The 26,383-nt window shown below is 37.1% G+C and overlaps 1 protein-coding gene across 6 annotated transcripts in view; it reads right to left on the bottom strand.

Annotated features, from left to right (window-relative positions):
* Positions 1-5,425: 5,425 nt before the first annotated feature.
* Positions 5,426-26,383, bottom strand: part of SPIN1 (spindlin 1) — an 87,200-nt gene continuing 66,242 nt past the window's right edge. For all 6 annotated transcript variants that reach the window (XM_053925401.1, XM_053925386.2, XM_053925406.2 and 3 more), the window contains 3 exons: positions 20,094-20,347; positions 15,287-15,520; positions 5,426-8,984 (listed from right to left, as the gene is read on the bottom strand). In XM_053925401.1, coding sequence (XP_053781376.1) covers positions 8,785-8,984; positions 15,287-15,520; positions 20,094-20,347 — 688 coding nt within the window. In that variant the 3' untranslated portion in view covers positions 5,426-8,784. The remainder of the gene's footprint in view (positions 8,985-15,286; positions 15,521-20,093; positions 20,348-26,383) is intronic.

Genomic DNA, 26,383 nt, shown 5'->3' with positions numbered 1-26,383 from the left:
CCATGGTCCTTAATAGGGATCCTTAATAAAGGTATGACAATTTTACCCTACAAACTTTATGGTTTCACAAAGTGCACAGAAATATTGATAACGCAGTTAAAAGGGACTTCTTTTTTTTTTTTGCAAAAATTAACAATTAGCCTCAGAATAAATCAATTGATTATAAAGGCCTCTCAACTTTGAAAAATTTCTAATTTACCTCCAGTTCAGTGTTCAATCCAGCATATAAACTATTAAGTTGAAACTAGGATTCTCTCCACAGTATAAGGAAAACATTAAAATACCTTGGTTTACATGAGATGTAAAGCTGGTCTTTTCCCAGCTGGGAAATAAGGTGGTAGAAATAAGAATACAGAGCCCTTGTTTAACTGGTTAATTCATCCAATTAAAGTTAAACTGGTTGTCTATCCAAAACCACACCTCATTTGACACTGTAACTAGAATTGGTTTTAAACAGCAAAACGTGACAATTTTAGGATACTTTAAATTATCAAGACATAGAAACTAGGAAAAAAAATTTGGATAGCAATGGGAAACAACTTGAAACTTCACCTTGCACTTCATGATAAACTATAGGATAGTGAGTGCACAAAGCCTGAGAAGCAGCAGATACAATGTTTGGCCAGTAAGGGGCCAACCACTGCTCCAGCACAGAAGCATGAGTGCTGCGGCCTCACTGGACAAGGCTGGGTAGAAACAGCCCTAGTGGATTCCAAAGAACGGACATTCTGTAGGCTAATGGTCAGCTAGAAGAATTAGGACTGTAAACTTGAGAATATGATACAAATTCTATTTCACTCTGTGTGTTCTCTAAAAGCCAGGCCACACCACTCTGATTTCAGAGAATTAAAATGTCCAAGTGGCAGCTTGGGATATGAGCCCTCCATGGAGCTTCACAAAGTGAGAAGCCTGGTTAGTCACAAATGCCCTCATCAGCTCTTTATCTGTGCTTTCTTAGGACAAAAACATGCTCTTGACACCCAAACCCTCCAAATTTCCCAGTTGCCTGTGGAGAAACACAGGCAGCATTCTAGTTAAGCACTAGCTTCCAGTCACCATTCTCTGGCAATCTTGATAGTTATTTCTTTTGAGCACACATTAAATACGAAGCTTTCTGTTGCAATTTAAATAAAGCAGCTGGGTTAACTTAGAAAGAGTGTGGGAAACAATGTTAACTTTCCACACCAGAATTTAAATGATGAGGTGTCCAACAACTAAGGTGAATTTTAACACCTGTAAACTGTTTGCACCATAGTAGACTTTGAAAACTTCTCCAAAGAGGAACTGATTTTAGATTATAACAGAAGACAGTGATTAAATACAGAGCACCAAGACCTGACCAGAATGTGGACAGTGATCACTCCCCTCCCACTGCCCACACAGCTACATTTCACTGGGCGTAACTGTCCTTTTCTAAAGACAGCTTCCCGCTTTGGCAGTGATACGTTTTGAAAATACACCTGCTATTCAAATTACTACCAATTGGGCCACTGCCTGACATCACAAAGTCTAACAACACAATTCACCAAAGCAGGTTAATGCTCATGACTGCCGTGAAGTGCAAACCTGAACAAAACACAGATGTGTACCTTTATTTAAAAAGGTTAGATTTACAGTCTAGCACTCAGTTACAATAAAATACAAAATGTGGATGGAATATTCCAATAACATTTCAACAGTGCTCATTATGCAGAATTGTTAGTTTTCTGAAAAGAAAAAAAAATAAAAATGAACATCTTCCTAATATTATATAGTAAAGGAATTATGTGGAACTAAAAGTGTAATTTCAAAGGTCAAAAAATCAAAGCAAAACATGGAAAGGTCTTAAAAAACCTGCCATCTGTACAAGGCACTGCCTCCTGATAAATACCAGCGTAAAGGTGACATGCCCCCTCTGCATCAGGGTCAGGTTTGCATCATCACGCCCGTGTCCATCATCTCACTGGAAAATCATAGGGCAGGATGCTCCCCATTTACAGACAAAACAAGTCAGATGGGCTAAATAATTTGCCTGAGATCACACCAGTAGGAAGTGGGCAGGGAACCAGATTGATAACTCAGTGATTTGGCTCTTCTTACGATGTTCTTTTTAACACATTATATTTCTCTTTCATATCAAGATAGGGAATTAGTATTATTTTAAAAATTATTATTATGCCAATAAGATTTCTTTTCCATTTTAGAGTTAACAGTAAGAAAGCACAACTAAATTTCAACATGATACTAAGGGCTGAATTGTAATTCCCCAAAATCCATGTGTCAGGAGTCCTAACCTTGGTACCTCAGAGTGTGACTCTACTTGGAGGCAGGACCTTTAAAGAGGTCACTAAATTAAGACGAAGTCATAAGTGTGGGCCCTGGTCCAGTATGACTGGGTCCTTGTAAGAAAGGGAGACTAGGACAGAGATATACACAGAGGTAAGGACATGTCAGGGCACAGGAGGAAGACAGTTATCTTCAAGCCCAGGAGAGAGTCCTAAGGAGAAACCAACTCTGCTGACACCTTGACCCTGGATTTTCAGCCTCCAGAACTGAGACTAAATGTCTGTTGTATAAGCCATGCTGTCAGTGGTATTTGTGACAGCAGCCTAAGCTGATACACATGGTGTATAGAAATTTATCACAAAGTACTCCTTCAGTAGTCTACCCATTGTTTAATTCATCAGAGAATGACCCTTGTAAAAATAAAATTACCAAACAAAAACAGGGCCAGTGACAATGGCTGAGACATTTCTGTATTTTTTATGAACATGTGTAAATTAACCAAATGGATGTCATGGTTTCCTGTGTCCTTCTAACCTCTTGGAGGCACTTACGGCAGTTAGGGGACGATGCAGTGTGTGGACTCCATCTGCTCAGATATGTTTTTCAGTCTTTAATATACTGCTTTCCTCTGCAGGACTGCTTTGAAAAAGACCAGTCTTGTCCCTCCTAGTGTGACAAACCAGATTAAGGGTAAATTAAGATACAAACCCAGTGGTTAGAACTACTTGACCACAGTATTACAGAACAACCCAAAGCAACATTATGGTAAACATAATGTCCCTAGTAGTTAATAAACACACATACAGCAAACACAGTCCACAATAAAGAAAGAGTTTCAGGAAAAAAGCCTCAGTCACCAGGTGTCGCTCTTGTTTTTCTAGTGGGAATGCCCACAGCCTGTAACACAAGTATGTACAAAAAGCATGGGTAGTAATTACCAAATTTCTTGCAAATACTTTAGGAGACAAATTTAAGGCAAACGCTTTAAAGTTATTTTCACAATCTATATGTGAAGACAATTCAGAATGCTGAATTTCAACTCATCATGTTAACATCAAGGTTTTTAAAGGCTTTCCTTCTGTCATTTCTACATCATAATCTCCTTCAGTGGTTTCAACATTAAGACACAGAACTTAAGTTATATGTAATTGTGCCAATCCTATAAAGGATTTTAGGTAGTTCACATGTTACTTCAAGTTCCTACGTTCCCCAGAGCACAGATTTTCCAAGCATAAAGTAATGGAAGAGGATGAAGATAAAAGTGGAGGCAAGAACATGCCTCTAATACAGTTGGCAGCTTACTCAACTACTGTTAATGGTCATGGTAAAAAAGGAATGCACAGAAAGGGCCCAGCCATACTTCAGTGTCAGAACTGCCACCTGGTCCAGTGCCCTCTCATAAAATTAAGCAGAAAAGACGGTAAGGTCATATTTACGCAAAATGATGTGCTAAGGCAATGCCCCCAAACTATCTACCATTGAGTTACCAAAACTGAAAAAAGTTTTAAGGCCAATATAAGGGCCAACAGAGACTATCTAAGAATGTCTGGAGCAATAACTGAAAGACTCACTGAATTCCATGAAACACAGCAGCCTAAAAACAAACTTACAAATACATGACATAAACTAATTACTATAAAAATTCTGTGTAAGATTTTATGCTAGTCATGAGAACTCCAGGTTTTATTAAGAATATTAATTTAATGACATTTAAGTGTCTTTGAATTTAAAAATAGTATCTACATTCTTGTAATGGAAATTATTTAAATTTCTTCACCATACTTCTCTCCGAAATATTTATTTTTGCAGGAAAAAAATAACTTGGGGTTCTAATTCTTATCATAAAGACATAGATTCCTACATTCTAGTCACTAAGTAAACTTTTTATTAGGCAATTTGCTATCAACTTAGGACAATTAAGGTTGTAATAAAGTATCCACAGATATCAGAATATAGGCTACTCAAATCATCCCACTGAGGTAATTTAATTCTGAGGCATTAACACAGCAGCACTGAGGGTCTAAGTCCTGATGAGCTCTGTAATCCTGGACAAGATACTAAATTACCACCCCTTCCTCACCTGTACAACACAGAGAAAGTTGTGCCTTCTTCACAAACTAAGAATTAAATGTAATAGTGGATGGAAAGCACTTGGCAAGGTACTTAAGAAGTATTTGCTTTTTTAGTGTCAAGTGCTTTTATTACCACAGAGCTGTAACTGTACTGAGAAGAAACAAAGAGAAGGTAGTCCCATCCCTGCAGTTCTCTGAGAGTGATGACTGCTTTCAACAGACCCGGCTCATTGGTTTACAAACAGCAGTCAGTGACCACCAACATTAAGATTAAACCTGCTTTGTTATTTTTGGGAGAATATATTTCCTGAGCTGTACCTTTGATGCCACAAGACGATGACTAAGATCTGGCCCAGGGTGAGCACCTGTCCTTCCAGGTTCATCTTCTTCCCATACCTGTCTGCAGCTCTTCCGCCAAGAACCTGAGAGGCCACCATGCCTCCCCCCTTGGCCATTGCAGCTGCTGTGTGACAAGCCTCGCTCAGCCACTCTGGAAGAGGGGAAGGCAGCCTGGCCTGGCCTTAACCACAGAATCCTTAAGCCAAACTCAACAAAGAAACATAAAAAACCAATCTAATAAAGGCACATCATAAACTCTAATTTTTACCTCACTGTTTAAAATTACCCATGTAGATAAAAAGCATACATACAGGTCACAGAAGTACCTGTATGATTTTTTTACTACAGAATCTCATGAATTGGTATTTAAGTATTAATAAAGCACTATAGGTAGCATACAAAGCAAGAATAGATGTGAAAGTATAAAACACACATTTAATTCTATTTAAAACAAGTTAAAATTTTCACGATAAAACTTCTCATTAATGGTAAATCACAAACTTTAATATATGGAACTATATAATATATCTGGGATACTGATTAATGCCCCCTCTCCTTTCAGGTATTATTAATTAAATATTATTATTCAAATACAAATTCTATTTGTTTCTATGTATATCTGACATTTACATGTGGTGAAAATGGGTAAGTAAGGTTACTTAAAGTCTTAAGGTAAATCTTTAAAAACTTTTTTCAGAAGGTTTAAGACATCACATTTTGCTCATGAGCACAAAATTTACAGTCAAAAGTTGCACATAAAGGGTTTATTTTAAATGTTTTAAGGATAGGATAGAGTTACATCATAATTATAAAAATTACTTACAGAATTAACAGATTTATATTGTTTATACTTCTAAATGCAGAGAACAGGGAACTGTCTACACATTGTATAAAATTAAAATTAAAAATGAATTCAAGCTTGAAAGATGAGGTCGTTACCTAATTTTAAGATGCGAACACAAGACCTCTGAACTATACACATTCGTTCAAACTGCACTACAATGATGGAAAATACAAAAAGCGCAGCATTTCCAAGGAACCACAGACATTTTTACCATAATTATTTGTTCCTGTTTTGTCTTTGGAGAAGTTTCATTTTTTTTTTAAGACAATCAGCTTAAGAATGTTTTCAGGCACTACAATTTGTGACAATCAGAATAGTTTTCTAATGGGTCCACAATGTTCAGAGAGTTAAGCCCAATGCACTTCGGGGTTTGGCACATAAAACAATAATAGAAATGAAATCTGGTCTACTGGTAACTGTGATTGTTTTAAGATGCACAGTCCCTTCAAATGCTGCATGACACATACAAGTGGAAAGTCACCTTCTGTTGGCACTACGTTTGCTTCACCAGTGCATTTTATGCTACAACCACTAAGACAGCACAGTAAGCAAATATACAGAAAACTGAAAACAAGTAAAAACAAAGATAGAAAACAAAAAACCTAAATATCTTTAACATGCATTTTTCGTTAGTTACATTGAACATTCTACTTAGAATAGAGCATGCAAAAAAGGATGGTCTGCTTTTAAAAGTTTTCCTTTGAAGCTTTCTGTGGCAGCCAGACATCACACACACGCACACAGGACACAGTAATACTATAGCAGGTCAATGAGGAAGGCCAATACATTTTATACAGAGATTCATGTCTCGTATTGTCACAAGTCCCATGATGATTTTGGAAATTAATGTTGGATTCCTAGGAAAAGGAACCAACATCCAGATACCAGGAAAATGCAAGCAATGCATGCAGATATGAAACATGAGCCTAAAACGAAGCCTGAAATACTCGGCTAGGGAGATTAGTCACAGCATCACTAAGTGTGGTTTAAGCTACCAAAAAAGGAAAAAAGAAAAAAATGGAAAAACCAACAAAAACCCCTTCCCCTCCTTCAGTCTTAAAGGCAAAAAAAACAAAAAACAAAAAACAAAAAAAAACAAAAAAAAAAACCCAAAAAAACAAAAAAACAAAAACCCAACCAGAAACAATAATTAAAATAATAACAATAATCACTTGTCACATTCATCTAGAGAGTGGCAGATCATGTGGTATTGAAGTTGCTAAAGGTACTTGCAGAAAAACCACAATACAAGCCATTAAGTAATGCTAGAAATGTTTCAACTGACCCAACCCACAGGATACTTCCAAAAAACTTTGCTTTCCAGCCCGAAATCACTGTGCTGTGTTTGTGTAGTGCATGTGCTAGACACTGTCTGGGCCACACATGTTCATTTGGGCTTGGGGGGTTGGGCTTGGCCTTGAGATTCAAATGCGGGCACTCCTACAAGAGCCATCAGGAAAGCAGCTGACATATATGCAGCATGACACTGGTTCAAACAAGGGAGGGGTGTCTAAAACCTGGGTACTCACTGCAAGGAGAAGCTCACCCCTGGCTGCTGAGGCTGGACATGCTGCAGAAAATGTGGGGTGTGTACATGGTGCGTGAGGTGACCATCCAACAGAACTAGGTACACATCCTTCCTGGAGATGAAGTGGGCATCATGCGAACCACACATGAGACCTTGGAACTACAATATCTCTAACATCAAGGACGGCCACAAGGAGGTTGCACGGACCTCTAATGTTTGACTGATAGTGTGAGCAGTTAGTCTTCTGCCCAAATCTTAGTTAAGATTTCCAATCTCCCCAATAGACTGGTTTCACATAAGGCCTCTTAGCTTTCAAACCACAAGGGCTTATCTAAAACAAAGTGACAGGTGGGTGTCTTGCTGCTAAACCAACTACTTTTTTGGTTAAAACCACCTTCAAGGAATAAGCCATGGAAAGAGTCTGTGGCTAAGGGCTGCCATCAGTCACACCTACAAATGAGCATGGCCGACTGACCCTGGTGTGAAGGAGTCCCCAGCAGCGGCACACAGTGAGCAAGAACATACAACACCCAAAAGGTGTCAGGGGATTTTAGCTAGTATTTGTCTAGACATTCTTTGTGGGGGAAAGCCAGTGGAAAAAAAGCCTTTGGACCATAATCATGTATTAGTAATAATAGTAATTAAAATACAAGTTTCCCAGAGAACTTGTTAGAGGGCAACGCTGTCATTTTTCAACTTACATTAATAAAAAAGTACTATGTTCTTCCAGGAACTTACCACATACACACAAATGACTGATGTACTGTTGGTTTTAAATCTGTGTACCAAAATCCAGATTACTGATTTGTACAAATAATGGACCCAATGTGCGCCCAAAATACACTGGCATTACACTGTGTGGACCAAGCACCTGGGCTTTGCTTAAAAAAAGAAAAAGTATTTGATTAAAAATGTAAACAAAAAAAAAATTTACAAAGCTTAGACTTAAAGGCAGCCTTTCATCCAGATTTCCGTTTTATAAAATTCTGATGTGGGTCATTAACTGTCAAAAAGTGATTCACATTTGGACTTATGGTTTAAAACCTCTAAATTTAGGAGGTGCTCTGAACTTCTGATTTTCAAACAAGCTGAACATCCCTACATGTTTTCTTGTGCCGAGATTTAATTTTCAGTAAAAGGCAGTACTCTGTTAAATATGACTGACTTGGGTCAAGCACTACTGTTAAATTGGAGAAAACTATTTAACCCACATCCCAATCCACCAAGAAAGGACTGCCAATAAAGTGTGTGTGCACATGTGCACACATGTGTGCACAGAGACCTGTGTGTGTGTGTATTATATATGTATACACACAGAGATAGATAGGTAGATACAGATACATATATATCTCAAAAAAGGCAGTAACAAAAATACCAAACTATGCTTGCATTGTGGCAGCAGAATAAGGTAAGAAAATATTAAGAATGAAGGGGAAAATGAGTAAGATCTATTACAGTTTTAATTGACTATGATAACTAGCTTAACTTTTACCAAACTTGCCTGTAACTCCCCTCCAAACAGGCAGACTTCTTTTTTAAAAGGAAGGAGTTCCTTACACAAAATGCTTTGTGTTCACATAAATCTGTAATATTCAGAACAAAACCAGTTCTGCTGGCAGAGATTGTGGGTTCGCAGGACATTTAAGCTTTCATTAAACTGGAAAGCAATCAAGTCTTTATGTCTACAAATTATACATTTAATAGTTCCACAAATTTGGCAAAGTTCGTGATGACATCTAGGATGTTTTCACCAAATCGTAGACATAAATATGGAAATCATCATCAAACTTGATGAAATAGACAGATGGTTTGGCTTCTACTTGGTGAATGACCATGCCAGTCCTTTTAGAGCCATCTTCTTTGGCATATTCCACTTGTTTGCCTACCAGGCTGTCCACAACTTCTCCTGGTTCCCTTTCTGCTGGAGGTGAATCATCTATATGTAAAGAAGGGGGAAAAAACAATATAAAGTCAATTTTTAGATATATACCAACTCACATATCTATTTCAACAATTAAATTTTTTTTAATTTCCTGAGTTTATCTTATCTAGACTAAAGTCAGCAAACTTCTTCTTCAAGGACCAGACAATAATACATTAGACTTGAGGCCACATGGTCTCTGTATGAACTACTCAGCTCTGCCGTTGTGGTATGAGAGCAGCCATAGATGATACAAAAGTGAATGGTGTAGCTGTGTGTCACTAAAACTTCATTTATAAACAGTGTGCAGATCTAGACGTGTAAACAATTAGAAGTCATAACCAGAAATTCTTTTGGCTCATGTTTAATTATGGCTGTAATTACCTGAGGTGGTAAGGACTAAATGAAGAAAAGGTCCAAGGAAAAAAATCTAAACAACTATGTATCTTCTTAAAAATGTTTGCAATATTACTGAGAATATGCTACACACAAAATTCCTAAGTAATCCTGTTCTTAAAGCTTCTTTCTCCTCAACTTCATTGCATTACACATTGTCTTCCTAACCCAGTTTCAAAACAAGAGAGATTTCCTTTGCTTTAAAAATAAGTGATGAGTGAACTCCATCCCCAAATCAATTACAACGGAATCTCCAAAGATGGCTGAAGCACCTGTACTTTTTAAAAGGTTCCCAAGAAAATCCAAGTGGTAGAAAACACAACCCTATGACCTAGCAAGAACTTTGTTCTAGTAATAGACATGAAATGAGAGCAAATCATAACCAGCTGACAAAGAAGCAACGTAAAAGAGAAGAAAGAGGAGTGGAGGCAGACAGTTAACAATTCTATTTTAAGAAACCCCTGAAGAACTCAAGCTTTCCCCCAGGTACTAAGAGAAGACAAGGCCTTCAGGAGAGCATCCAGATAACTGGTTTTCTAGGACAGTCCAGGCTTAGGCCTGTCATTCTGGCAAAATAGTAAGAAGTGTACCACTTTATTCTCACAGGTATCCTGGGCTGGATCATTATCATATATTTATGTTAATGGTAGTCTGCCTCTCTGATTACAACAAATTCTCTCACTGAATGGCACAATCCAAATCATTTTCTGATACCTGGTACTAAGAGTCACACAAAAAATGCCTAAGCCCATACGATGTTTAAACAAGAAAGTGAAGAGGAAACCTAGGCTGAAATCTCTTAAAAAATGCTTTTCCCTCAAAAGCATCATCATCATACTGCCATACTTTCATAGCCTTCATGTTTACAAAGGAATTCCAAAAACATGATCCTCAGACATTTAACAGTAACATGAGCAAAGAAGCAAAGGACTGAAACAGAGGCTACTGCAGAGCTCTTCAATTCAGAGCATCAACACTGTTTCTAATAGCAAATAAGCTTCCATACCACTCACAAAAATATTTAGCAGTTTAGAGAAAGGAGAGTATAAAGATGCGGATGGGAGAAGAGATGGGGAATATGCAAATGACCTCACACTATCATCAAGTCCTCAATACTTACATACTTTAGGTTGACTGGCTATATCTCTAAATTAATTAATTAATTAAATAAATTCATACAGGTTGGGGAAATTTAAAAAAAAAGATTTATTTTTAGAGAGATGGGAAGGGAGGGAGAAAGAAAGGGAGAGAAACATCAATGTGTGAGAGATACATCGATCAGTTGCTTCTCACATGCCCCCAACCAGGAACCCAGCCCACAACCCAAGCATGTGCCCTGCCAGGAATTGAACCAGCAACCCTTTGGTTCGCAGGCTGGCTCTCAATCCCCTGAGCCACACCAGCCAGGGCAGGAGAAATGCTTTTAAGGAATGTTGTCATGAAAATTCCTGTCTATATGTACATACTTTCCACTACAAATTTATAAGAAAAGTACAGAAACATTAAAAACAATCTTATAATGTGAAAAGTCAGAGCCTGATGAACACACGATTAGGTTCATTGACTAGCATATTCACTGGAAGAACTAAAAAAAGGGAATAGAGCTGCTGTCACATTACTAATATAGTGAGAGTCTGTGTCTGTTCAGGACTCCATGTGTTTGAGGAAAGGATATGAGAAAAAAACAAAAAAAACCCCAGGCTTACCCAAAGTAATTCCATTCACAATTATTAAAAAGAATAAAATAACTGGGAATAAATTTAACAAAAAAAGTGCTAAACTTACACTCTGAAAAACCACAAGACACTGTTGATAGAAATTAAAAACAAACAAACAAACAAACAAACAAAAAACCCTCAATTAATGGAAAAACATCCAATGTTCTCAGGTCAGAAGGCTTATCATTGTTAAGATGGCAATACTCCTTAAACTGATCTAGAGATTCAATGTGATTCCTATCAGAATCCCAGCTGCTTTCTTTGCAAAAAATGATACGCTGATTCCAAAATTCATATGAAATTGCAAGAGACCCAAAATAGCAAAAACAATTCTGGAAGGATAAAAAAAGGGCAGAATCACTTTCGGATTTCAAAACTCATTACGAAGCAATGTAATCAAGTGTGGCACTGACATAACCTGACATACGGGCAAATGGAACAGAAGTTAAAATCTACAAATATACCATACATCCCTAATGAACTGATTTTCAACAAGGGTGCCAAAGCTATTCAACAGGGAAGGAATCGTTTTTTAAAAAATGGTGCTCAGACAACTGTGTTGGCACAAACGAAAATAAAGTAGGACCCTTAAGCCACATCATAACAAAAATTAACTCAAAATGTACCAAGGGTCTAAATAGAAGAGATAAAGACCTATATATAAGAGCTAAAGCTTGACTCTTAAAAAAGAAAACATAGAGGTAAATCTTCACAGCCTTGGACTTTGCAAAGGATTACATGATAAAATACCAAAAGCACGAACAAAGAGTAAATAAAATGGACTTATTTTTTTAGACCATCAAGAAAGTGGAGAATCCCCAGAATGAATGAGACAAATCTGTAAATCATGTATCTGACAAGTGACTTGTACCTAGAATATTGACTATTACAACTCACAGACAGCCCAGTTCAAAGCAGTACAAACAACACAGACATGTCTTCAAAGATACACAAACAGCCAATAACAACAAAAAGATACTTGACATCTTCAGTCATCAGGGAAATAAATGCAAACCAAAAATACAATGAGCTATTACTTCAAAACCACTAGAATCAAAAAATCAGACAACTAAGTATTCATAAGGATGTGGAGAAATCAGAACTTCATACACTATTGATGAGAAGATTAATAGTGCAAATGCTTTAAAATTCAGTCTGGCAGTTCCCTAAACAATTCAACATAGAGTGAGCACTATGATTCATCAATTCCATTCCTAGGTATATATCCAAGAGAACTGAAAACATGCATCCACTCAGAAACATTTATACAAATGTTTATAGCAGCAGTCTTCTTAACTAAAATAGAGGACAATCCAAATGTCAATCAACAGATGAACAAATAAAATAAGTCTATCCACACAAAAGATACTGGGTTGGCCAAAAAGTTCATTAATTTTTTTTTCCATAAGATGGCTCTAGTAGCGCTTAGTTGTCTTTAAGTTCACTGAAACAATTTTGTTAGGTTGTATTGTGACAGCTGTCATATCAGTGTTCATTAAAAAAATCAAAATTGGTGCAATTTTTGTATAGCCATTTTAATATTGAAGATGGAAGAAAATATGCAACATTTTCAGCATATTATGCTTCATTATTTCAAGAAAGGTAAAAATGCAACTGAAATGCAAAAAAAGATTTGTGCGGTGTATGGAAAAGATGCTGTGACTTATTGAACGTACTAAAAGTGGACTGCAGACTTCCAGCCAAGATGGAGGCGTAGGTAGACACACGGTGCCTCCTTACACAACCAAAAGAAGGACAACAACAATTTAAAAACAAAAAACAACCAGAACTGACAGAAAATTGAACTGTATGGAAGTCCTACAACCAAGGAGATAAAGAAGAAACATTCGTCCAGACCAGTAGGAGGGGCAGAGACTGGCAGCTGGGCAGATAGGAGTCACGGCCAGGTGGCAGCTGGCAGACCCAGCAAGGTGGCGGATCATGGAGCAGGGTGAGCAAAGCTGCAGCTGGCAGACCAGGACACAGACCACACAATCAAGAGTTCCAACAAGGGGAAATAAAGCCTCAAACCGCTGATTGAAAACACCTGTGGGGGTTGAGGCAGCAACAGGAGAAACTCCCAGCCTCACAGGAGAGTTTGTTGGAGAGACCCACAAGGGTCCTAGAATGTACACAAACCCACCCACGCAGGAATCAGCACTAGAAGGGCCCAATTTGATTGTGGGTAGCAGGGGAAGTAACTGAAACACAGCAGAGAGCAGAGCAAGCGCCACTGCTCCCTCTCGGACCCCTCCCCCACATACAGCATCACAGCACAGCAACCAGCATTACCCCGCTCTGGTGAACACCTAAGGCTCTGCCCCTTTATGTAACAGGTGCTCCAAGACAAAAAAAAAAAAAAAAAAAAAAAGAAGAAGAAGGCCCAAAATAAATGAACAGATCAAAGCTCCAGAAAAAATACAACTAAGCAATGAAGAGATAGCCAACCTATCAGATGCACAGTTCAAAACACTGGTACTCAGGAAGCTCGCAGAATTGGTTGAATTTGGTCACAAATTAGGTGAAAAAATGAAGGCTATGCTAAGAGAAGCAAAGGAAAATGTACAGGGAAGCAATAGTGATGGGAAGAAAACTGGAACTCAAATCAATGGTGTGGACCAGAAGGAAGAAACATCCAACCAGAAAAGAATGAAGAAAGAAGAATTCAAAAAAATAAGGTGAGGCTTAGGAACCTCCAGGACATCTTGAAACGTTCCAATATCCGAATCATAGGGGTGCCAGAAGGAGAAGAGGAAGAGCAAGAAATTGGAAACTTATTTGAACAAATAATGAAGGAGAACTTCCCCAATCTGGCCAAGGAAATAGACTTCCAGGAAGTCCAGGAAGCTCAGAGTCCCAAAGAAGCTGGACCCGGGGAGGAACACACCAAGGCACATCATAATTACCCAAAATTAAAGATAAGAAGAGAACCTTAGAAGCAGCAAGAGAAAAGGACACAGTTACCTACAAAGGAGTGCCCATAAGACTGTCAGCTGATTTCTCAAAAGAGACTTTACAGGTAAGAAGGGGCTAGAAAGAAGTATTTGAAGTCATGAAAGGCAAGGATCTACATCCAAGATTGCTCTATCCAGCAAAGTTTTCATTTAGAATGGAAGGGCAGATAAAGTGCTTCTCAGATAAGGTCAAGTTAAAGGAGTTCGTCATCACCAAGCCCAAATTATAGGAAATGTTAAAGGGATTTATCTCAGAAAAAGAAGATAAAAAATATGAACAGTAAAAATGACAGCAAACTCAAAGTTACTAACAACCACACCTAAAACAAAAACAAAAGCAAACTAAGCAAACAACTAGAACAGGAACAGAACCACAGAAATGGAGACCACATGGAAGGTTATCAACAGGGGAGTGGGAGGGGGAGAGAGGGGGGAAAGGTACAGAGAATAAGTAGCAAAAATGGTAGGTAGAAAATAGACAGGGGGAGGGTAAGAATAGTGTAGGAAATGTAGAAGCCAAAGAACTTATATAAGTATGACCCATGGACATGAATTAAGGGGCAGGGGAAGGTGGGAAGGAGGGGGTGGGCAGGATGAAGTGAAGGGGGAAAATGGGACAACTGTAATAGTATAATCAATAAAATATATTTTTTAAAAAGTGGACTGCAAAGTTTCTTGTTGGAGATTTCTCGCTGGACGATGCTCCACGATTAGGAGACCAGCTGAAGTTGATAGCAGTCAAATTGGGACATTAATTGAGAACAATAAATGTTATATATACCACGTGGGAGATAACTGACATATTCAAAATGTTCAAATCAATAAAGTAACTGGTGAAAATGAAAAATATGTCTTTTATTTTACAGAAAAAACTGTAAGGACTTTTTGGCCAACCCAGTATTTGGCCATTAAAAAAAAAAAGTAGTAGTAGTAATGATACCATCTATAGAGTGGATGGGCCTTGAAAAAACCATGCTCACTGAAAGAAGCCAGTCACAAAAGACGCCATACATATACTCCATTCATATGAAAGTACAAAGTCCAGAGCAAGGAAATCTACAGAGAAGGTAAATTACTCTTGGCAAAAGGATAATTTCACAACCTATGCTTGGTGTGTGACTAAATGAATCATCATTTATCCCTAATAATTGAAATTTTACAATGTATCTGCAAAATAATCAAATTATCTTCCCTAAAATTCAAGTTACTTTTGAAACATCAAAAATAAAAGTTGTCAATCCATACTTACTAGAATCAGGCATAATACGAAGGTCACCTTCTTTATAATCATCTAAGAGCTGGTACATGTACAAGACGGGGTCTTTCTCATAGGTGATGTAAAACCATGTGTTCATTATAGGGGCTCGTGCTAAGACCATTCCCCTCCATTCATCTTTAGAGCCATCCTCGGTCTCAAACATGTGCTCTACTGCTTTACCAATCATTGTGTCGGCTAGGTGTGCATCGCTGATTCGGGATGTTGCTGGGGACAAAAAAGGCAAACAATGGTCCTAAAAAGGGTTTTACTGAATATGTACTATGAAAACTGATTTTATTCAAGGAGAGACTACCTAAAATGTCCACACAACACTAGTCAGCATCAGAGTCACCTTGTGGGTTTTAAGAACACCCACCAAAATTAGGTTGCTGGGCCCAGCCCAGATTAGATTCCGTAAGAACAATTTTACTGCCCCAAGTCAGTTATTTTGAGAATGTTTTGTTTTAATTTTTCTGCATTCATTTGCTCTTTGTACTATATCTAAACTGGGGCTTTTAATTGTTCATTCAAGGTATAAAGCTTTTTTGTTATTATTTTAAATTTTGAGATGACAGACTTACAGAAGAGCTGCAAAAATACTAGCGTTTCCATATACCCTTCAACAACCTTCCCTTTATATTATCATCTTACATAAAGAACCCACAGACCACTTATTAAAACTAAAAAATTAATTTATTCAAGGCGCAGGTTCTCTTGCTCCTTCAATCTATTTCCACAGCAACCAGAGTGACCTTCATGGCAGTTATACCAGTCATGTGGTTCATTTGCTTAAAATGCACCAGTACTTTTCTTTCATAATTTTAATAACACACTGCTTCTCACAGGCCATCTTTCCATGTCTCCCTGTTGGCCTTCCTCCCTCCTATTCTGTCATGTTCCTCCTGACTGCCTACATCTCAGAGACCTGAGCACCTTGTTTTTCTTGGGACACCCTCTGCTTTTCCTCATGCTGGCCATGTGCTGCCCCACAGGAGCTGGCTCCTGAGCAGGTCTCCTCCCAAAGGCTCTCCAGGACCACCCTGGGGAAAGTGGCCCCACCAGTCACCTCACCCAGTTTTATTTCTTATTGGTATCTGTGGTTATCTGTTTCACATGTTTGTTTACTTGCTTTTAGCCTGCATACCATGATGGAAGCAGAGGCCTTTCCCATCCTGTTTTCAATACCAAGCTCATAGTGGTTCAATATTTGTTGTATGAATTATTTCAGATAGCAGAGCTGTTATACACGACCTACACGGTTAGGAGCACCGTGGCCTCCCCACTGATATAGCAACAGCCCTCTGCAGTCCAACTTCACCTTCTTTAAAGAGATAGGCAAAAATTACAAGCTTCACTTCAATACTGGGAAATTACGGAGACTCTTACTGATTGTAAGATTTCTCCAGTCCTCCAGTTTTAGAAAAATGTCTTTAAAATAAATTAGCAATTCTATTTTACTTGTGAGTCCTTTTCATTCTATTAAATAAAATTCAAAGGAACAAAGATTAGAATTTCTTTGTAAAGATACCAGTATCCAATTTATCAGGACATTCTAAAAACATACAGTGATGTTCTCGGCTTAATTATGGGATAATTAATAAAAAGTACATAGAATTCCTCACTGTGCATAATGTTAAAATGAAATCCCACTAGTTTCTTCATACCAGAAGTTCTCAAAATTTCTGATCTGAGGACTCCTTTACATTCCTAACATAATTTTTGAGGACCCAAAAGAGCATTTGTTTATATGGATGATAACTATCAATATTAAATAACTATTTTAGAAGTTGTAAATGACAAACCTAAAAATGTTTATTCAAAAAGATACCTACAGAAATATTTTTTAATGAAAAATAAATATCTTCTAACAAAAATTTAGTAAAAAAGTGCCATAATTTTACATATTTGCAAATCTCTTAAGAATAGCTTTAAAAAGGAAAGTTCGTTTCTCATATGTACTTTAGCATTCAATGTTACATGTTCTTTCAAAAAATAGGCTGTTGAAACAGTAGTATTCTATTAATCTTTTCAGGTAATTCTAGATATTCTTTTATCATACTGTTTCAACTCAACACGTGGTAGCTCCTTAAAGGTTAATTACAATGTAGAATCTAAAGTCATTATCAATAAACTTGTCACACTGTTAAATTAAAACTCATATATCTCCAAAATACATATAGGACTCCTACAACTCAACAACAACAAAAAAATCAAATAACCTGATCAAAATATGGGCAAATGTCTACACACGCAGTGGAGTACTATTCAACCTTAAAAGGAGGATAGCCTTAGACATGCTACGACATAAGTGAAACTTGAGGACATTATGCTGACAAAGAATGCCAGTCACAAAGACAAATATTATATAATTCCATTTTTTAGGCATCTGAAATAATCAAATTTATTGACACGAAAATAGAATGGTGGGTGACAGGGGTTAAGGAGAGGAAAAAAAGGGAAGTTATTTAAGGGGAATAGAATTACAGATTTACATAATGAAAAAGTTCTAAAGATCTTTGTCACAACAATGTGAATATATATAACACCACTTAATTTTATTATCTTAAAAATGGTTAAAGTAGTAAATTGTGTGTGTGTGTTTCTTACCGTAACACAACAAAAGTCTGTCAGTCTTTGGATCTTTTACAAGTACATGATTTGGTAAAAACAAAACAATAACAAATTCATGATTTGGTAACGTCATGCATTATTTATATAGAAAATACAGGGTGGAACAAAAGCAGGTTTACAATTGTTTGGATGGAAAATAAAATTATAATAACACAAGACTAAACTCTGTTCTGTGTACTCCCCACTGTAAACCTACTTTTGCCCCACCCCATATTGAACTTGCTGAGTTATGCAGGTCTTCCAAATAGTGTGAAACTCCAGTGTATAATTGTGAAAGAATAAGAGTCAAAGGGCAAGTTCCTCCTTACTATTATGGAAATTAATTTGACTTCACAAACCTCCTGAATGGGCTTCAGGAAACCTGAAGGGTCCCCGACCATACTTTGGAAAACATTACTCTGTGCCATCACATGCTTTCAGGCTGACTGACATACTTTTTTCTCCACCTCTACTTTAAGGAAAAGAGTATTGTAACTAGTGTAATGTACTACCTGAAACAAATTAGCAGTCTTTTTCTACATGGAACATAATTTTTCAGACTGAAGTATAGTAGGTAATACCATAATTAGCTATTAATTAAATTAGGCACATGATATATTGCTGGTTTGCATAGAGGCCTCTGGATTTCCTGTGTTCAATTACTTTGCTCTTTACAAACACATCCATGTCTACAGCTGGAAACTGAGATGACGCAGAACTAGAAAAACATTAAGTAACCCTTAATCCCATCAATAGAGATAAATATTTTGGGGTATTTTGGTTTTATCTTTTTAAGTCTAGACAAAAATATTTTTGTCTCTCCTATGATTGACAAAAGAACTGACTAATACAGATCATGCAACAAAATGTTGTAAACTTCACATGAGCTAGTAGTCTTGCCCTAAAAGGCACAGAGAATAAAATTTTAGGTTGGAAAAAGAATGCATGATAATTAGTACAAATAATTGATATAAAGGTTTGGATAATTTTTTTTAAGCCCTGAAGATTCAAATCATTGATTAGTTTCTTATGTGGAAATGGACTGACATCAAGATCAAAAGGAAATACACTATGTGCCCCATGAAGAAAAATAAGGTGTTTACTTGCACTTGTAATAGATAAAAATGTTTAAAATGCCAAAGATTTACTATTACACAATTAGTTTCCATTGGGAATAATTTAAAGAATGAAAACCAAACCATTTTTATACAAAATGAATAAAGGCTTAACATTTACTATCTAAAGGGAAGATTAACAATAAACTTGCTGCTCAGGCAAAGAATTAACTTGCTGAGGCAAAGCATAAGAACCAAGAAGACAATGGCAAAAACAAAGGTGGCGAGGGGAACAGGTAAACTTCTTCCCTTGACAACGTGAGCCCCAAAGTTCTAACCCACAAGTCCAAGTCTACTGAGGCTATATTTATTAACTGTATAGGCTTTCAAAGATAGTTCCAAAAGCATAATCAAGCCTTCAAGCAATAGTGGCATCACATTGCAACAGTAAGAAAACTATTTTAAAGTAAATACTCTGAAGAAACTAACATTAACTTGGGTGTATCCTAGTGATCATAAAAATAAAATCAATCATTATTATTTAATGACACCTTATGCCTTAAGGCGTTTAAATTATGCAAAGCAAGACCAATACTGTATGAAATTTTAAAAAAATATCTACTTATTTCCACAAATGTAGTGCAAACAAACTCTAAGAAATATAAAGTTCATGTTGTTTGTTTAAAATTTGGCTGAGAGTACAATCGTCATTTATGTAATAACATAAAATGAAACATTTCACATAAAGATTCTACAATGTGTAAGATTTTTCTTAGCTATTATGATCTGATGAAACACATAGAATATTCGGCCTAGTAAGAAATATTCATACCCATCAAAGTGCAGATAAATAGTGAACAAAATGTGAGAAATAACCATATTAAAAGTTATTAGGCTGTAAACTTCCTGGAGAACAATTTTACACATATTTATATCCCCTATACTTCCTTGAACTACAGCTTTAGAACATGCACTGATCAATTTTTGTAGTATTAGGTGACTGACTTAAATACAGAGTGCTTGTGCTCTACTAAAAATGAAGATACCGATAATACAAAAGGATAATTAGAAAGCATCTATTTCAGTAATTACTTTTAAAGCATACAAATGCAGAAATAGTAAAAAGAACTTACCAACTCTATCAGGGAGGACTTCGAGCGCAGAAACTCTTTCATCTTTATTAAGTTCTAGTCCATAAACACAGTCAAATCCATCGTATTTTATAAGATATAAAGAAGGGTTTACAGGCACCTGGTCCAGAACGGTTCCTTTCCACTGGGTGACAGGGCCACTCCCCTCCTTCCACCCATGCTGAATCCTGCAGCCTACGATGTTCCGCCGAGGCTGGGACACGGGCTTGCTTGGCCCCACACTGCTCCGGTGTTTTCTGTATTCACACATATATACACGTAAGGTTACCAGCTCAAAGGTATGCACTACTAGATTCAACACCACTACCACCAGCTAGCATGTTCTCTCACTGGACGACTGTGGCTGTGCTGGCTAATGTTGCCACCCAGGCAGTCGCATAGACATGCAGGTGGGGCCCTTCTCTACCACCCTGTGTGTAAAGGATAGGTTGGCAGTAGGAGTTTCTTATGCACCCCAACTGTGGGCAGGCAGAAAAACTCAACTAGTCAGTAGCAACTCAAGCCCTAATATTAAGCACCAGTTTTTCAGCAGTTTCCTAATAGAATCAACTCACAATTATCCCAGTAAATCAAAGAGACACACATATATAACTGTATAGAATATAAATGCATTTCTAGTCAAAATGAAATATGTACCCATTCAATTTCATCCATTCTATTGCTCACATAATTTTGCCCCCTCCACTGACTTAAACAGTAAAAATAAACTAGACATTGAACTTTATTTTTTAAATTGGAGTCCAGACTGGCTTACATTCATGCATTATACCATCATTACTTTTCTAGAAAACATATAATCTTAAACACTTAAATTTGTGACAAATACTTAAATATTAAAAACTATGGACCAACACCAAACTACATTCTTTCTGGATTATTAACAATTGAAAAATCTACATACAATGTTTACAAACAATATACCTGACTCTTGCTATCAGGAAAAAATATCTTTGTATCACCTAGATACCCAAAGACATCCACAGGGGTAAGACTTGTTCTGAATGCAACCCAAAGGCTACGGCCATGCTGGCACCTGGGTACTGCTCTATGCCCACAATGAGACAATTAAAGAAGAGAAGAGAACTTGCCTCTCACAATTTTATAGACAAAAAGCTCTCATTTAGTATACCATGAATAAAGGTAATGAACAACCGGCATAAACAAAAATAAACTAAAAAAAATTATTATAGGCTATGATATTTAAAACTACAATTGCATGTATTTTAAATAGACCAGTTTGGTAAATTTAGAGGGTTTTGTGGAACAGAGAAATAGGTTACAGCAAACCATTAGGGCTGCCTCGATGAGGCCTGAAATGTTACCTAAGCAAAATGGGGAATACCATTTGGAAAAACACCCAGAAGGAAAAACTCCAGTCAGGCTGAAAAAGGTTCACAACGTTCCATGTGGACTGTGAGGAAACCAGGAACCGCCAGGGCTGCCCCAGCCCTCAAGGATCTGCAAACACCCAGCAAAACTGCCTTCTAGGAAGGCAGAGCCTGAACTGAGGTTGCTGGGGACAACATCCTAAATGAGAAGGACAGGAGCACAGGACAAAGGAAAGAGGCAGTTCAGAAGCTCCCAAAAGAGGCAGACCTCAAAAGGTATGGTCGAGACTACTCAGAGGCCCTACTTTTAAGTATGCCACAGGAAAACCGCTGAAACCTGTGCAGAGAGGACAGCTAACCTGGAATATTCTCACCCTTCTCATGTACAGGAGTACAGTAGAGAACCATGGTGGGACCAACACAAAATGATACTGTAACAATGAGAATGATGCACCAACAGGCAATGGAGGCAGACCACCAGGTAGAGAAAACTATCATATAACATTAGGCACACAACAAAGGCCATGAAAGAAGGCCTTACATCATAAATAATACTGCTACACAAGATAAAGGAAAATGAGGCACGGTTCAGAAAGCAAGCAGCATTTGAACACTTTTCAGAAACTGAAGGTTAAACTAGAGGAGCTATAAAAAGATATAGGTACCATGAGGCACATAAGGAAAATAGATGATGAAAAGGAGACAGATGGGGCAAAAATATAAAGAATTAAGAGATGGTGACAAATGCAGTATTTCAACTTCTACATTAACACAATTACCCAAAACTAAAATAGAATAAATAATACTAAAATAATTCAAGAAAAATTTTCTGAAATAAAAGTCTTAAATGTACAAATGCACCCCTGGGAAAGCAGACCTAGAAAAACTACTGACACTAAGATATTCTAGTAAAACAAATGTACTTTAAAGAAAATAAAATCTCTTTGGGCTTCCAGGCAAAAGAACTATTGGGTTGGCCAAAGAGTTCATTAGGTTTTTCCCCATAAGATGGCGCTAGTAGCATTTAGCTGTCTGTAACTTCATTTGAAACAATTGTTAGGTTGTATTGTGACAGCTGTCTCATCAGTGTGCATTAAAAAAACTTACTGAAATCGGTAAATTTTTGTGTAGCCATTTTAATATTGAATATGGAAGGAAATATGCAACATTTTCAACATACTATGCTTCATTATTTCAAGAAAGGTAAAAACACAAATGAAACGCATAAAAAGATTTGTGTGGTGTATGGAGAAGGTGCTGTGACTAATCAATCGTGTCAAAAGCAGCCTGCAAAATTTCTTGTTGGAGATTTCTCACTGGACTATGCTCCAGTTGGCAGACCAGTTGAAGTTGATAGCGATCAAATCAAGACAATTGAGAATAATCAATGTTACACCACGCAGGAGATAGTCAACATACTCAGAAAATATCCGGAAAGTTATTGGTGAAAATAAAAAATGTGCCTTGTATTTTATAGAAAAAAAACATACAGACTTTTTGGCCAACCCTAAACATTATGTGTAAGGGAAAGAAAATCAGAATGTGACAGCAACACTGTGTACCACAAGCCAATATGATGACAAAGTTAAGGTTCTCAGGAAAGAAAATGTAGATAAAGATTTTATTATCAGCCAAGAATTCTATACTGGTCACAAAGTAAAAGGCCATAAATAAAGCTGGGAACATGTACGAATTTGAGGAACACTGTTCTCAAAGATGATCCCGACAATCAAGGAACACTTGGGAAAGATTCAGCATAGGGCCAAGAGTAAGCCATGAACATATCTAAGAGCAGAATCATGGGGACTAGAAAAACAGAATAATATGTACATACTATCTGCTCTGACAATAGTTAATACTACTCTGAAAATGGGAGGAAAGAATACAAAAAGTAGAAACAGTTCGATATTACCAGGAACAAACTACCTTACACTTAATGGAGAGAGAAAGGATAGAGCCAAAAGCTGAATTCAATACTGTTCATGGGAAGGAACCAACCTGTATTACCAGGAATATAAATAATGGACTCTGTATGGAGAGAAAAAAGTTTAAGAAAGCACTATCAAGTCTTAACTTGTAAATACTAGCAATATTCAAACCCCAAAAGAAAGTGAAATTCCCCAAGCTGGTGTAGCTCAGTGGATTGAGTACCAGTCTGTGAACCAAAGGGTGGCTGGCGGGTTCGGTTCCCAGTGTAGGGCACATGCCTGGGCTGCAGGCCAGGTCCCCAGTAGAGGGGTGCATGAGATGCAACCACATATTGATGTTTCTCTCCCTCCCTTCCCCTCTCTGAAATAAATAAACAAAAATTAAAATAAAAACAATGAAATTCAAGATCTTTTCATAATAGCTGGGAAGGTACCACTACATCCAACTGGCCCTCTGTGAAAATGAATGGTGACAGAGATTGTTTCCTTTAGAATACAGGAATTTGTAGTTTTATGTTGTCATCAGAGACAATCAATCACCTGCCTTTTGATCTTAGGCAGAAAGTCCTAGTGATTCATGCTGGGTACAGACCAGGCTTTCTTTACAGCAAAGAAAGAAGTTGGTTCCCCAACCTGACTGAGGAAGGAATTCAGTCATATGCACCATTCTGTAATTCACTACCAAAATTAGACACAATTACAGCATATTCACCAATATAATAGTTAATTTTGTGTCAACTTGGCTGAGCCACATTACTCTACCTTTTTTCCCCATGAAGGAATTTTTTGTAGAAAAACAACATGTAAGTCAGCAGACTGTCTTACATAATGTAAGTTGGGCCATGTCCCATCAGTTGAAGGCTTAAGAAAAAGCATTCTCCCTGAAGGAAGAGAGAATTCTGCCTTCAAACTCCAGCTACAACATGAGCTCTTCCTTGGATCTCTAAACACTCCTTATATATACACATACACACCTGCACACTCATACACCTATCACTGGTTCTGTTGTTCTGGAGAACACCAACTACAACCGGATAAAGGTTCTATCCTAGACTCAGAGACATGAAATTTCTGCCACTGTGATTCTAAATAAAATCAATATAAACTTAGCCAAGTGAGAGCAGAAAAGGGCAACTGGGAAACTCAGAGGAGTGGTTTTCCAGTTCAGTTACTCATTCTTTCTACACTCATTAGTGGCGTTCTTCTGTAACAAGCAGTTGGCTCTCAAAAAGGGAGATACTTGATGTTCCTTTAATCACATTTCAGAACAAGATGTTTTCTTCTTGCTCACCTTCAGAGGTGGTCACAAGTCTCTCTCTCCACTCTCTTCTGAGGTTTACGAAAGACTCAAGTGGATTTTATTTCCTTACTTTCTTTAAGGGAATTTTAATTAACTTTGCTATTAAGTAATATGCCTGGGTTTATTCTAACATTGTTTGTGTTAGCAACATTTTTATTTCCTCAACCCTTTCTTCCTTTCTTTATCTGTACAGTTAGAATAAATGAGATTTCTTTAATGATAGCTACAGCTCTTAATGTCATACAGCAATTACCTCTACTTTCAAAGTATCAAATTTAAACTTTTATCTTTCTACTAAAATCTACAATTAAATCAGAACCTACACTTTCCCTCCCAGACTAAGCAAGACTAAAAACAAACAAAAAGTTCTTAGTAAAAAAAAAAAGGTAAAATTTTAAAAAGCAAACACATTAGCACATAGTAACCTCACCTGGGCTAACACATTGCTGAAATTAAGACTTTTGTTTCAAATTGTTATTTTTCATGTTGCTACTATCTTAAATTTTTTTTCTTTATCCTCACCTGAGGACTTTTTTTTCCATTGCTGTTAGAAAGAAATGAAGGGAGAGAAACATCAATGCAAGAGAAGCATAAATTGGTTGCCTCCCGTACATGCCCAGACCAGGTATCGAACCCCAAACCTAGGGAATCAAACCTGCTACCTTTTGGTTACAGAATGACACTCCAACCAACTGATCCACTCCAGCTGGGGCAAGAATTCCTTTAAACATTGCCTTATTTAGAAATAAAGAAGGACTTTTGTTCCTTTTTCTTTAACATTTTCGTATTTATTTTCTTCTCATGTCTATTTTGTCTTTCTAGATATATTCCTCTTATGAATCAGATATGGTTTATAAATGCAAACTCTAAATTCCTGCAAGCATTAAAATGTTATTTTGCCCTCATCCCTAAATAACCTAGGTATACAAGTCAAGTTCCAAATTCTTTTCCTCTTAGCACTTCTATTGAAAAATTTTCATTTTTCTCCTATCTCCCAGAGTTATAGACAACAGATGTCAATCTGATCCTAACTCTTTTTTCTCTTTAAGCTGCTTTGAGAATTTTCTTTGTTCCTGCATTCTGAAATGTCACCATAACTTGTGATATGTTTTTAATAGTCCTTCATTAGCACTTGGTCAATCTAAAGACAGCTATGCAAAATCATCTTCAATATTTATTATTTCCCTCCTCCACCCTCCTTTGAAACTTTCATTAGATGAATAAATGCTAGCACCTCCAGATCTATCTAGCCTCTGTGACTCAACTTCCCTCTCATACTATTCATCAAGAACTCCTCAGCTCAACTTTTCTTGCATTAGGTAAAATAAATAGGCTTGAAATTCAGCCTATCAAATCTTACATAGTATTTTTAATTTCTACAAACTGATTGTCTCCTTATCTTGAACAGTTTTTCTTTTCAACAAACATGATGCTGGTCTCTGAGAAAATGTTCACTTCCTTTCTTGATTTCCTCTATAAACTCTTTGGGGGTCAAGCTTCTGTGCTGGGCCTGGCGCCTTCTGAGTGGTGGTTTTCTTCACGTTTGCTGATTCTTAGTTAGCTCTCCTGTTCTGTGTATGATTTCCTTTCATGCTGTCAGTGTTCCTTAGGTAACTGATGACTCCCGATGTTCATATATTAAAATGCCAAGACAAATGTGGTATCTGTGGCTATGGCATATTTCTTCAGACCAAGTCAAGGTCCTAAAGTCTAAGC

Source organism: Desmodus rotundus, chromosome 1 (genome assembly GCF_022682495.2).
Source record: "Desmodus rotundus isolate HL8 chromosome 1, HLdesRot8A.1, whole genome shotgun sequence".
NCBI classification, from domain to species: domain Eukaryota; kingdom Metazoa; phylum Chordata; class Mammalia; order Chiroptera; family Phyllostomidae; genus Desmodus; species Desmodus rotundus.
Note: the sequence above shows the minus strand (reverse complement) of the source record. Positions and strands in the feature narration are given on the sequence as shown.